Source organism: Gymnodraco acuticeps, unplaced genomic scaffold, assembly GCF_902827175.1.
Source record: "Gymnodraco acuticeps unplaced genomic scaffold, fGymAcu1.1, whole genome shotgun sequence".
Lineage (NCBI taxonomy): Eukaryota > Metazoa > Chordata > Actinopteri > Perciformes > Bathydraconidae > Gymnodraco > Gymnodraco acuticeps.
Window position 1 is genome coordinate 1,992,659 of NW_022990699.1, and position 14,026 is coordinate 2,006,684.

General features: G+C 42.7%; 2 protein-coding genes across 2 annotated transcripts; one reads left to right on the forward strand and one right to left on the reverse strand.

Annotated features, from left to right (window-relative positions):
• Positions 1-795: 795 nt before the first annotated feature.
• On the reverse strand, positions 796-6,992 carry LOC117555710 (zinc finger protein 483-like). Its single transcript, XM_034230673.1, is given in 6 exon segments — positions 796-1,343; positions 1,345-2,282; positions 2,413-2,524; positions 4,308-4,564; positions 5,986-6,308; positions 6,700-6,992. Coding segments are annotated over 5 exon segments (1,662 nt in total). The 5' UTR covers positions 6,290-6,308; positions 6,700-6,992; the 3' UTR covers positions 796-1,292.
• Positions 6,993-7,060: 68 nt separating this feature from the next.
• mif (macrophage migration inhibitory factor) lies at positions 7,061-13,554 on the forward strand. The gene is made up of 3 exons (XM_034230683.1): positions 7,061-7,387; positions 7,998-8,170; positions 13,278-13,554. Exons 1-3 carry the CDS (start codon positions 7,280-7,282, stop codon positions 13,342-13,344), a joined length of 348 nt encoding a protein of 115 aa, XP_034086574.1. The 5' UTR covers positions 7,061-7,279; the 3' UTR covers positions 13,345-13,554.
• The last annotated feature ends 472 nt before the right edge of the window (positions 13,555-14,026 follow it).

The following is a 14,026-nucleotide window of genomic DNA, read 5'->3' on the forward strand; positions in this document are numbered from 1 at the left end:
GTTTCCCGTCTAACAACTCTGACCTTCTTGACTCTGTGAAGCCTTTTTTTCCCCCGTAACAAAGGGTGGGTAGCTCTAGGGAATCATATCTGCATTTATAATAACCAGGGTTCTTAAGGGTATGCAGCAGTGTTATTATTTTAAGCGAAAACAAAAATATAACAAAAAGGCAGGGAAAAGTATCGTCTTTCACTGGAACTCATTAAAAGGGTTATCCTTAACGACATTGAGCTCAACTAAATTGTGAATGCCAGGCTCAGAACAAATTGAAATCAATGGAAATGTCTTTGTATTCTTTTTTGTTAGCTTACATCCTGTTAAAAAAAAAGGATTTGTTACCCCTCATGATGTTGAACCATTGAAAAGGACAGGCCTTACATTCCAGTAGAGGGCGCTCTGCCCCAATTGCTTCATGCCATTTAACCAAGCCATTCAGTTCAGTTCTGTAGTTAACCAACGTAACACGTTTTTTTGTGGCATTTAAAAAACTTGATTCCCAAATCAAGAGATGGTAAAAATTAAAAACTTGATACAAATAATTGTTTTTGCTAAACTTTCCAAATAAACACTATTTCCAAAGTTACAGTAAATATCCACCAGTGCCTGTTTAAAGCCTTAAAAAGAGGCCTTCACTATTCAATTATTACGTTTTCAATCAAAATGTTGTCTTGCAAAATAGTGATTTGATGTATATACCTAATTTAAAAATGTATATTTTGTCAAAGTCATCTAGTAATGGGTTCACCAACCTCAACATTTTACAAAAAAATCTAAACCGAAAAAGGTAAAACATAATTATATTGGATTTAAATATTTATTTCTTTAATATTACCGACACAAAACATACAAAATACCAAGCTGTCAATTAACTTGTCCGGCAAATAACAAGGGCATCAGCGGCAACACAAGTAACTGATAAAAAGAAATAAATGTGCAATTTATTGATTATCATAAATAAGTACGAGCTTTGTACATACGAATGAGATCACCTCAAATTGAAATGGCTGAGACTTTTTTTTTTTCAAGAAAACACCATGTACAACTGACTTCCTGTCAACTTTGGACATTTGCTTTTTTCACTTGCACAACAAAAATCATACACACATGTATCTGCTTCTTTATCTTAAAAAGGTAATTCAATCAAGTCAATGCAAATCACTTAGAATAAAACTAGCATCCACCAGCCACATTCATCCCTTGAACCTCTACAACATTCAATTAAAAACCTGCTTTAATCCGTCCAGTTCTGTCATATATTTCAGGAAGAGCCTCTTAAAAACACTGGTGGTTTTTCAGTTGCTCCGCATCACTAAAGCTACTTGCACAGTTGGAGCACTGGAGTGCCATCTTTTCACTAGTGTGTATGAGTTGGTGTCTCTTTAAGTACTCCACACGACTGAAGCGCTTTCCGCACGATTCACAGCCGTATGGACGCTCTCCTGTGTGGATCCGCTGGTGGCGCTCCAAGTTTCCCAGCCGGCTGAAGCTGCGTCCACACTGCTGGCACCGATGCGGCCTCTCACCTGTGTGCACCACTTGATGTCGCTCCAGTGAGCGCGAGTGTGTGAAGCGCTTCCCGCAGATCTCACAGCAGTGCGGCCTCTCGGCGGCACAGGCGCACTCGTGGTTCTTGAGAGCCCAGTCGTGGCTGAACGCGTTGCCACAATGGGCACACGGGAACACTTCCTTCCCACTGTGTGAAGGAGAAGCTCCCAGTGGGCATGGGTGCTCCTCCAGCTCCGCCTCGGAGGTGAAGCCTCCTCCACACTGTGTGCAGAAGTGGAGCAGGTCCTCACCCCCCTCTTCTTCTCCACTCTCACCGACACTCCCTGAAGCAGACAGGTGGGGCAGGTGCTCTGACTGTCCCTCCTCCACCACATCCTGCTCAGTCAGGACCGCAGCCTCCTCCTCCTTCAGCTTATTGGGCCACCTCAGCTCCCCCCCGGCCCTCACAGAGTCCTTCAACCTGCCCGGTCCTATCTGCTCCTCTCTCTGCAGAGTCGGCGGCTCAAGCTCTTCGTCGTGCTCCAATCCATCGAGACCAATGAACTTCGGGGCCAGGCTGTCTTCGCTGCCTTGCACCACCTCTGATTTGGGGCTGACAGGCTGGGAGGCTGTCATGGCCGCCTGTTCGCGGCCCCTCTCGGCCCTCAGTGCCGATTCAAGACCCCTCAGCTCATCCATGGTCATGCCCCCCTCCGACGGCTCTGCTGAGTCATCCTCCCAGTCCTCCTCATCCCTCTCTCCTGAATGAAGGGTCGGGGGGTGATCGGACAGTTCTCCTGAGTAGAGAGAAAGAGAGCAGAGAGAATGAGGGACAAACTTGTGATATTATTCCCACTTTAAATTTAAACTACTGGCTTCTGAACATTTTGCTTCTTTCCCTGAATAGGTGTGTCCTCGGCTCATTACCTTCGCTCGTGGCTCTGGAGCCTGTGTGCCGCTTCCGGCTGGGCGTTTCCATCTTCAAAGCTTCCTTGATGAGCTGGAGAGAGGCGGGTCGATAGCCCTCTGTTTGTGAAAACTGCATTGAGAAGCATAGAGAATACAAAAAATGTAAAATAGTAACACCACGTTTAATAAAAAAAAAATCCCATTTAAATGTGTAAATGCCTTTTTCAAATTGGCTTGTTAAAGGTTAAGTTGGTAACATAGTCCCTCAAACTATCATAACCTATAACCTGATAGCAGTGTATGATCTGTGGAAAGGAAAGCTACAGGTGGGCTACCCGAGTGTCCCATTACCTGCGTTTTCTTATACAGATTATTTGTACCAATTATACCGTGTAACAAGTCCTCACTGCAGGAGAAAAGGTTCAAATCCGACACAGCGCCTCCTTTTACAGTCTGTATTTCCTGTTTATGTAATAATGAAAAAAAGGCCTACACAATCAGCTGTTTAAGCAATCAGTTGAGGCAGACAGACAATACAGTTACTGAATATTTGTCCATATTTGATCACTGCTGCCTAGTTTGACAGTTTTATCGGGTTACACATGCCTCTGATTGGTTGTTTTCCTTTTTGCGTAGAGAACATCTTGCAAATAGAATTATGAGCACAGAAGGAGGCTAAGAGACTTTTTAAAAGTTATTGTGCTAATGTGATAAGTAACCAACTGAACATTTAACTGAATGTTAGCTCCTTGAAACAAAACAATAAGATTGGTTATTAAAGCCATGCTGTGTCAGTAGTGATGTCGGTCGTGAACGAGCCGATTCTTTTGAACGGCTCTTTGGTACGAACGAGGGGAACCGAGTCGTACTTGGTGAGAGCCGTTCTTTTTATCGTTAAATCGTTGGTCCGCACTCACTGCCTGCCAAAATCCACTCGCCTTTTAAAAAGCTTGATTTTGTTCCCCAAACGTATTCTGTGTAGACACCCCCCCTACTCTGATTGGTAGGTTTCAGCATGAGGAGTGAGATGGGGTGGGTCTTAAGGGAATACGTGAGAGAGAGAAGTCATAACAAGTGGTACAGGACAGGTCAGGTAGACGACGTGTTTTTCGGATGGTAAATGAGCCAAACGCGAAAACGCAGCAGCATTTGGATGCACTTCAACCAAAACCCAGGCAGTGATAAAGCGGCTGTACCATTTGTAAAGGAAAAATATCCTTTAAAGCAGGGTCAACAAATAATCTCCATCGCCACTTAAAAACACAGCATCTAATATTAAGAGTTGCGTGAATTTCATTCAAGGCAAGGCAACTTTATTTACTTAACACGTACAGAGAGTACATTCAAAGTAGTACATTCACTGACATGGATATGGCGCCACCTTGTGTCATGTTTACAATGCAGATTATTGACATTAGGTCTGGCAATACAGTCAATCATTATCCTGGTGATTATTTCGCAGATAAAAAAAAACGGCTCTTTTGAACGGCTCCACTATGTGTCAGTCCTCAAAAACACCTTGTAATGACTTCCCAGGGAGGCCAACAACACATTCTGCATGCTTTGAATATTCAAATACAGAAGATAAGTGAAGAGGGAATATGTGCCTTACTACTTGTTCATGTGGGTGTTTTAAGCAAACAGCTGTTCACCTCTACTTGTGGTCTTTCTACCTAAAAGCTGTTGCACTTGCGAGGCGGAGAGCGGCTCATCGGGAAGCTAAATATGAAATCAATATCCTTCCCGTCATCAAGTGCATCTCAGCGGTGATTTGATGGCTGACGAACACAAGCACAACTCTCTTTTTCAGTTATTTTCCATTTGATATGAAGCTGCAGAGATGCTGTGCCACTTCTTCCTCCTCCTCCTCCTCCTCCTCCTCCTCCTCTTCTGAGAAAGCCTGTCTCCCTCACCTCCTCTTTGATGTTGGCCGTCTCCTCCCCCTCACCGCTGAGGCTGCCCTCCCCTTCCTCGTCCTCCATCATCCCTCCCTCATCCTCTTCATCCCCGGGGTACTGGATGAGGTACATCTCCCTGGCCTCCTTTCCCCCTCTTCCTCCTGCTACCATCCCCACAGCTCCTCCTCCTCCTCCTCCTCCTCCTTCCTCCCACACAACTCCAGGCCAGCGTTTGCCATAGGCTGCTGCCGGGCCCTTCTTTGACTTGCCTCCTGTGGAGAAGAGAGGAAGACAAGGGAAGGGTGGGAGGGAGGTGAGAGAGGAAGGAGAAAGAGTGCAGGTGGGCAGGAGAGAGGGAGGGTGAATAATGAGGGGGAGAGAGATAAGTGGGAGGAGATGATTGGAAAGGCCAGGAGAGCCAGAGATAGAGGAGAGAAGTGGGAGATGGAGGATGAGGAGGAGGAAGAGGAGATTCAAAAGGTAGAGGGGAACAGGAGTAGAGAAGAGGTTGGGGGGAGGGAGAAAGTAAAAGGAGCAGGGGGAGGAGTAGTGAGCATGATGAACGAGTGAGGAGAGAGTGGGCGTAGAAGGACAGACAAGAGAGAGGATAGAAGAGGAAACCATGTGAAGGGGAGGAGAAAGCGAGCGAGGAAGAGAGAAGGAGAAGTGGAGTTGGTGGGGGCCATAGGGGAAAGGGGGAGGAAGACGAGGGGGAGGACAAGTTGAAGGAGAGACAGAGGAGGGGTGAGGATGAAAAGATGAAAGAGTGAGACAGCGAGAGGGGAGGTGGAGCAGGAGTGTGTCATTATGGTGGTGATGTGAGGAGTAGAGGTGGCAGGGGAGGAAAGAAGGGGGTGTGTGTGTGTGTGTGTGTGTGTGTGTGTGCAACGTGACGAAGGAGAAAAAACAGCAGGAGGAGGTGGGGGAAGGGAGAGAGGAAGGAGGCGTGAAGGAGAGAGGAGCAGGAAGGGGAGGAGGAGTTGGAGAGAGACAGAGGAGGCGGGGGGAGGGAGAGGAGCAGGGCAGGAAGGGAGGGAGGGAGAATGTGTGCAAATTCACATAGGAGTGGGAGGGACAGAATGCAGCGGAGAGGGGGAGGTGAAGGACAGAGGGAGAGAGTATGAAGAGGAGGCGGAGGAGGAAGGAGGGAGGCGGAGGAGGAAGGAGGGAGGGAGAGATCAGCTCCTGCCAGATGGTTTCCAACAAAACAAGTGCGTCTCCACATAAGCCCTGACTGCACAACAAGAACCTGTTTTTCACCATACAGAAACAATCATACTCAATATTCATGTTTGAGCAAGGTGCCATTTAAATGTCATCAGAAGCAGGTTTACATATAGGAACCTGCCTTGGTGTATATGGTGCATACATAAACAGTTAAAGATGATAAATTGGAAGAAAAACGAACAAGACGAGAAATATTTACATTAAATATATAAACACTAATAGACTGGGTAAGGTAATAGGACAAAAATAATAACATTAAATGAAATATGTGCAGTATTGTTACCAAAAGTGGAAAGCTGTGCTGCAGATATGAAGTCGCTTTGTATGTGCAACATATTCAGAGGGTTGTGCAAGACTGACAGTAGGCTACTTGAAATAAATACAAACTAAATATATGACAAACTAAAAAGGTAGTGTAAACCAGCTAGTTGTGGAAGGTAAAGCTAAATCCTAAAGCAATACTTACGGGCCTCCGCAACTTTTCGTTTCTGCCGCCCTCCAGCCCGCTCCTCCGCCGCCGACAGCCCGGCGCTGCGGCGCTGCGCGGCCCAGCCCATGCCGTACTTGCGCTCGGCTCTCAGCTTGTGGTCGGTGAGCCTCAGCCGCTGTTTGAGAGCCTCGTTCTCCTTCCTGTTGAGGGACAGCTCCATCAGGTAGTCGTTCACCATATCCTGGAAGAGTTTGGAGATCTCGCACACCGAGGCACGGATCAGACTGTCCATGACAGACGTCAGATGCGTCTCAAATGTGGACACCGATTCTTCCATCATCGTGGCCACAGGTTCAGACCTGGTTCAATAACAGTGTGTTACCATCACGAAAGTTACACAGCCTAATGTAATGCATAGCTTAAGAAACACTGCATGTATCCATGTTATGCCTATCGCCAATGTCATGTACAAATATTAACTTTATTAGTTAGTGAGCAGCTGCACAATACATAATATCGACGTAATTTGTGACAGTGATTGCACACATGGTTATTCCACCTCTGTTATCGTTTACTTAAACTCTAGTAATGCCTAATTTAAGCTGTGTAATACCACATACAAGTTAGCTTGTTATTAAACGTGCATTGTTATTGAAACACAGTAATGTAAAAGTGGTAGAGGAGGAGCAGCGTCTCCGTCAGGAAAGTGATCGCGTTAGCAGCCTGGCTAATTTAGCTCTGTATACGTACCGTTTCTTGGATGAAATTAGGAATAACTTGGAGGTGAATCGGCGACAGACGGTTTGGTTTCACGGATCGCAGATATGCCAGGTCGATGTTCATGAGCAGAGAGACGCGGTGACAAAGGAAAGCGCCATCTAACTTCTGCCCTCTCTCTCTCCGTGCCACTGTTTTCCCTCTCGCCTCCTTCTGCTCTACTTAATGAAGCTAGAGAACACTGCGCATGCCCAGTACCGTAATTACCCTACACTCAAGAATAGCCGCACCCTGGAAAAACCAACACATTCAGGATTTCATGCACCACTTTGTATTTATTGTGGTATTGACAGCAGTGTTAAAGTGTTAAGTACATTGGGAAATAATAGCAAAGAACTACTTAGCTTTCTCTTGGTTGGCGTTTTGGTTGGAGTGTGAACAGAACAGTGTCTTCCAGACTGGAAGGAGGCGCTGTGGTCTCTTTGTCTGCCAGCTCAACCACAGAAGAAGAACAGTCTTATTTTTATTTTATTCTGTGCAGAGCAGAATCTGGAGTCGCATCAGCAGCAGCAGCCTGTGAAGGGAGAAAGATAAAAAAAAAAAAGGAGTAATCATGCCGATGTTCACAGTGAACACCAACGTGGCTAAAAGCGATGTACCGGCGGCTTTGCTCTCCGAGGCCACCGAGCAACTGGCCAAAGCTATGGGCAAACCTCCACAGGTAAAGTAGACCTTAATCCTGCACAATATCCTGATGCTCAATGAAACTGAGGGGCTATGTGCCTTTATTCTTTCCTATATGTATTACCTTGGTAAATGTAACTTCTCTGCTTTGTGCAATATGACCAAAAACAGGCAGCTAAAATAATACTTCCTGCACAAGTAGGTTATGTAAACACAGTAGGCCTATTGACTGTTAGAATTGGTAGATGATTGATCAGTGGCGTCAGTTCACTAAACCCACAAGTTAAAAGCAAGTATCTATAATTGCAAGCAAACTGATGCTATATACTACATATATTTTTCTATTTTAAACGGTCAACAAATATTTAATACACAATCTTGAGATTTTTTAACGGTTTTGTTTTGGTCACTTTTCAAAAACATTCTTCGGTATTGAGTTGCAGTGTAGTTATTTGGATTCACAACTCCAACATTTCCAAAATCCTTCATTTATATCTTTAGCTTAATATTGAATATATGCTGAAACTACAATAGAGTTTGACGTTCAAATAGGTTAAGAACCAGACACTCGACAACAGTTATGATTGATCCACATTCACCCAATGTAAGCTAACCTCAGTTGTGTGCCTCTTTCTTGCATATACCAGTACATTGCTGTGCATATCAACCCTGACCAAATGATGATGTTTGGAGGAAAGGGCGACCCCTGTGCACTCTGCTCCCTTCACAGTATTGGCAAGATCAGCGGTGCTCAGAACAAGCAATACTCTAAACTCCTGTGTGGACTGCTCAACAAACACCTGGAAATCTCTCCTGACAGGTAGGATACAAACAGCAACCAGTACATATACTGCAATAATGTGAGAAGCAAAGGTGACAGAAACATATAAAGCTCAATGTTGTGCCTCCTTGTCTCCACCCTCCTCCGTCCTCCTGCCTGTGAGTCGGAATTAGAAGTATGTTCAGCAACTCTGATCGATAAAAGATCACTCGTTTTTGCGTACTTGCGTGACACATCTGTACAATTTGTAAATATATGAGTGGTCATGAACACTGAGATCATTAAATACAGCGGTATAAACAATGAACAGTTGAATCGGATTTGCATCAGGTTCTATTTTATTCACGTTTGTTAAAAATTAAGTCTCCCACGCATGGATGTCTCATTTTGTTGAATGCCCGTTGCCTCGACACCTCTCTCTTTGTGTCTCTTTCTTGCCGGTGTTGCAGTATAACGTGAGTCATGACAACTGGTGACATTCTATTATTTTCGTCATAGGAATCCGGGGCGTGTACAATGAGGACCCATTGTTGATTTACCATGTCGGTCGCCTCGTTTGTCCTTTACGTTCATCTTTTGCTATATCTGCCTTCCTAAGATCACTTTGATGCACATTCAGTACTCGTATGTGAGGTTGTGGGTGAGAGGTGGATATTGTGACGCTTACAGGGAGGTATCGAACATTACAAAGTAGGTGACTGTGTGGATGCCTGTTCAAAATATTGCAAACTTGAATAAATCATTTAAATTATATATTTGTGTCCGACTTTCATTTGTACATCGTTCTTAATGTGATGTATAGTAGCTCTGATAGCTGTCCATACCTTCAGACAGCCTAAAAGTAAAACACAAGTTGTTTATTCACAGCACGACCGCTCATCGAGATGACTGGATCACTCATGACAAGTTGTGATCAGCTCCGATTAAATTGTGATATCAATGCTGTAGCTATTCTCCAGGGAGCACGTTTTTTTTAATGAAATACCTGTATCCCTCTCATCACAACAAGACTCTACACACTGTGCAGGAAAAACAATTACATACATGAAAATAACCTTGATGCATGGGAATGAATCACACAAACTATCTTCCGTGGCTATACTGATATGTCACAGTAACGGTCAACCACAGAAAAGTAAGTCCAGCGGGGCACAAGCTCAATACATATAATACAGTAGTTCTATTATGCCTTTAAGCCTATACGTTTAACCCATAAGAACCCGGACCCATTTCTACTTTTGGGGAAATTAAGGGGAACGTCATTTAGACTAAATAGACCACCGAGAACACATTTCTGACAAGTAACCCCCCCTAGTGTCAAATATCTGAAATGTGACATATGTGTCACATTGGGCTTTAATGGTAAAGTAACTCTTATTTATAACTTCATTAATGAGGATGATTTTTTGGTTTACATTTGTTTGAACATACTTGAATTGAAGAATAAAGAATATGTTAACTAAATATAATTGAATCAGCTAAATTAACTGAGCAGATCATAATCATATTTGTAATTGTGCATATATGTCACTCCGGGTTTACTGTGAATGTTTAGGGTTAATGTCCCGATGTGACATCAGTGTCACAGCAATATTGATGGCATTTGTTTCATATCAATTTCATCAATAAATGTTTCTACAACAGGTTATATGTAATCAGAATCAGAAAAGAGCCAAAGACAGCTTAATGTTTAACAAATGACATGTCATGTAAGCATTTGTATTCTTAAATGGCTTGAATGTTAACTTTAGCAACAAAAAACCTTTCCAAATGTAGATAGTTCTGTCACATGTGTTAGCCTGGCACATGGACATCTTGGACATGTTGTTATGGGAACACAAAAGCAAATGACAAGGACCATAACCCACCAGACTGTTCAGTGTGTGTCACTTAGGGACTTAAAAAAGGCTAAAGCTGTATAAGGAACTTTCCAGAACATTTAAAGTTCATGTGACACCTGTGTCTAAGCAATTCTGTCTGCACCATGAGGACCCACTGATATAAAATGCTTAACTGTCTAAGTTGCAACCATGCACTTTTTGGAGGGCTAAGCGCCAGCTTGACATATTTTTGGCTTCATTTATAGAAGGAAAGACAACAGTGATAGTTATGTTTCAGAATAACATTTATTGGAAATTGTTAGAACAATCTCACTGGTCACCGGCTTGAGCTTCAATCTCAGGATCCATGTATTTGTGATCAAAAGTAGGCTAATATAAAAGTAGTGTAAGTCATTACATTTCAGAGACAGTAATATTGTAATGTAACGTAGCCTATTACTTAAAAAAGACAGTAATAAGTAATGTACTGTATTACATTTTGGAAGTAACTTGCCCAACACTGCAGATGATCCAGTCATCTCGATGCTGCATTCGGGCTGTGAATAAACAACTTGTGTTTTACTTTTAGGCTGTCTGAAGGTATGGACAGCTATCAAAGCTACTATACATCACATTAAGAACGATGTACAAATGAAAGTCGGACACAAATATATAATTTAAATGATTTATTCAAGTTTGCAATATTTTGAACAGGCATCCACACAGTCACCTACTTTGTAATGTTCGATACCTCCCTGTAAGCGTCACGATATCCAGCTCTCACCCACAACCTCACATACGAGTACTGAATGTGCATCAACGTGATTTTAGGAAGGCAGATATAGCAAAATATGAACGTAAAGGACAAACGAGGCGATCGACATGGTAAATCAACAATGGGTCCTCAATGTACACGCCCCGGATTCCTATGACGAAAATAATAGAATGTCGCCAGTTGTCATGACTCACGTTATACTGCAACACCGGATCTGCTTGCATCTCAGGTGGGAGGAACTAAGACATGAGGCGAGGAGGCATAAAAGAAGGAAACAATAATGTACAAACTAGGGCTGTGCAATTAATCGTATTTTAATCGCGATTACGATTATGGCTTGCGACGATTATGAAAACAGCATAATTGACAACATTTTAAATTTTAAATTTTAGGATTATTTTTGCTGGGTGCGCTTTCGCCCCTCCCTAAAAGCCCACTCGGCCACGTGGGAGTGACATGTGTTGTGAGTGTTCAGCGCGAGCGAAGATGTCAGAACAAGAGCAGCAACTCGTTAAAAAGAAGGGTAAAACTATTTCCACTATTTGCAAGTACTTTGCCATTACATTCCACATGGCTAAAGATATGTGCCCAGTTAGCACTGTTAGCAACCAGGGCTTTAAGCAACTTGTCAACACGTTGGACAAGCGTTACGCGATGCCGTCTCGGTATTATTTCAGCAGGTCTGCGCTGCCTGTGCTATGTGACCAGTGTTGTGCTAGTTACTGAAAATCAGTAACTAGTTACCATTACTAGTTACTTCATTTCAAAAGTAACTCAGTTACTTACCCCAAAAAGTAATGCGTTACTGTTGAAAAATGGCTCCCATTAATGCCCGTATAGCCTTCATTTCAGTACTGTTATTGCATTGGAGAATAATACAATCTGTTGATCAACTTGACATGCCTTATATGCAATCTGGATTGCATCGATATTAGCTGGCTTTCCATTTTTGTATATTCTTTCTCCAGGTAGTTGGAAAAAGTGTTCCGTCCCATATGCCGTGTGCCGCCCGGACATGCTATCATGCTAACTAGCTCCCTGAAAGCGGATGACTCCACTGTAGCAATAGCCTGCATGTGTTCTATAACATACCGTGCAATGGCTTTATCGACTTTTCCCTGGCCAGCAGTCCCTTGGTTAAAATCCAGCCGCTGTTGCTTAGGTGGAGGTGGAGTGGCGTCGGCTGAGTCTCTGTGGTCTTAGCTACTAGCTTCGTCCCAGCATGTTGTTTTTGCAGATGTTTTAAGAGATTTGAATGACTGGTTTGGGCAGTAGATAGGATCTTTGACCCGCCAAGACACAACTTACATTTAACTAAAACGTTCTTTTCTTTGTGCTCGACAAAAGTGAAATAGTGAGAATATCTCCAGGTGGAGAAACTAGACTTGAGCTCCGCCGCCGCCATGCTAGTCTTGTTAGTAAACAACACAAACACGCCCACAGCGTGTCTCCGCATGTGACACAGGAAGTATCTAAGTACATTTACTCATCTCTGTTCGCCTGGCTGTTGACTATATAAAAAAAACTAACGGAGTAACGCACCATGTAGTAACGGTAACTGCGTTACTGAATTAAAAAAGTAATGCGTTAGAGTACTAGTTACTGCCCAAAATAACGGCGTTACAGTAAGTCCCAACACTGTGTGTGACAAATGCCGTGGGGAAGTTGAGAGATGTGGCTTTAGCTGACTACTTTGCGACCACAACGGACCTATGGTCTAGCCCAGGGGTGCCCAACCAGTTGATCGCAAGATGTGTCTAAAAATAGAACAACAATATTCTGTTTTATCGTTAATGTCCTGTAACATAATCTTCCTGTGCCAGAATAATGCACTTGAACGCATCAAAGCTTTGTGATTGGCCGGCGTCACCCCATGTGTCGGGGCGTGGCTGAGGGTCTTCAGTACAGGTGGCAATATCGTCACCTACCTGCGCTCATCTCTGAAACCAGACCATGTAAACAGGCTGGTGTTTCTTGCAAAAAATCTTTAAGAGATGACATGAGCAGCCCTACCAGCATTTGCCATGGTGGCCTAAACATTTTTATTTGGTCTTAAATTGTAGTTCAACATGTATTTCCTGTTACTTCTGGACCATGACGGTTGGCCAGCCTTCAACGTTTAACTGAGTGGAATAATGAATATGTTTTACCAAAATGTTGGCTATATGTTAAGGAGTTTTCAGTAGGTTGTGACAGTGCACTGCAACATATTGGATTTAATTTATTTTGGTCTAATTTATTTGTATTTATCATATTAATAATATATGTTTAGTATGGTTTTGGAAGTGCGCTCCAACATATTTGTTGATCTTGTTTATTGGTAAAATATTATTTGTTTTAAAGTTCAATAAATGGTCAATGAATAATCGTGATATCAATTATTGACCCAAATAATCGTGATTATGATTTTTGCCATAATCGCACAGCCCTAGTACAAACTGAGAAATAAGAGGGGACGGACATAAATAGAGAAATACTAGTGTAACGCGCATACCTTGCTTACTGTTAATGTCTTATCTTAATATCCGATTTTTCTTTGTGTCTATTTCAGGATTTACATTAACTTTACAGATATGGATGCAGCCAATGTGGCCTGGAACAACAATACCTTTGCCTGAAAAGGTGGTCAACACACTGAAATAAAAGATAATTCCAGTATTTTCCTGTATGTACGAGCAGAGTTACATTTGGCAACATGAAGAGTCAAAGACACAGGTGGTAATTTAGAGATGACTATACTGTATGTCTAATTTGAAGAGGACTTAGCTGGACTTTTTTGCTGGTTATTTTCCATTAATATGCAATAAAACAACCCTGCAGAACCTAAATAACTCTGTGTTTTCCTTGAGTGTCTAGCCTGACAAAATCGCCGTACATTTTACAAGATCCCTGTTTTTTTATTAAATTCAAACACCCATTGAAACTTACAGAACTGCAGATTAATGAAAATGCAGACCAAAACAATATTAGGCACCTAAATGTGAAGCAGCTAAATGGAATTTGTTCATGAATCATTTTTTTTGGTTATTTAGACGTGTGCTTTCCCTTAGCCTATTTAGCCTGACAGATATTTGTGGCATCGGGCATGACTACCTCTCTGAGCTTCTGAACGATCTGAAAAAACATAGGAAGAGACAGAAAGTCCTCCTTTTCGCCTCAAAGAAAAAATCTTAATGAGCTGTCAATTCTTCATGCTGACGTTGACATAATGGGTGTAATTTCTTTTAGCTAAATCCTAACTATTAAAAACGATAAATCAATATATTTAATCCCTTGGTAGTGCCTGTTTTGCTATAAAAA

Coding starts and splice junctions, on each gene's coding strand:
- mif (XM_034230683.1), top strand. CDS start 7,280: ATGCCGATGTTCACAGTGAACACCAACGTGGCTAAAAGCGATGTACCG. Junction 7,388..7,997: donor CTATGGGCAAACCTCCACAG/GTAAAGTAGACC, acceptor TGCATATACCAG/TACATTGCTGTGCATATCAA. Junction 8,171..13,277: donor CTGGAAATCTCTCCTGACAG/GTAGGATACAAA, acceptor TGTCTATTTCAG/GATTTACATTAACTTTACAG.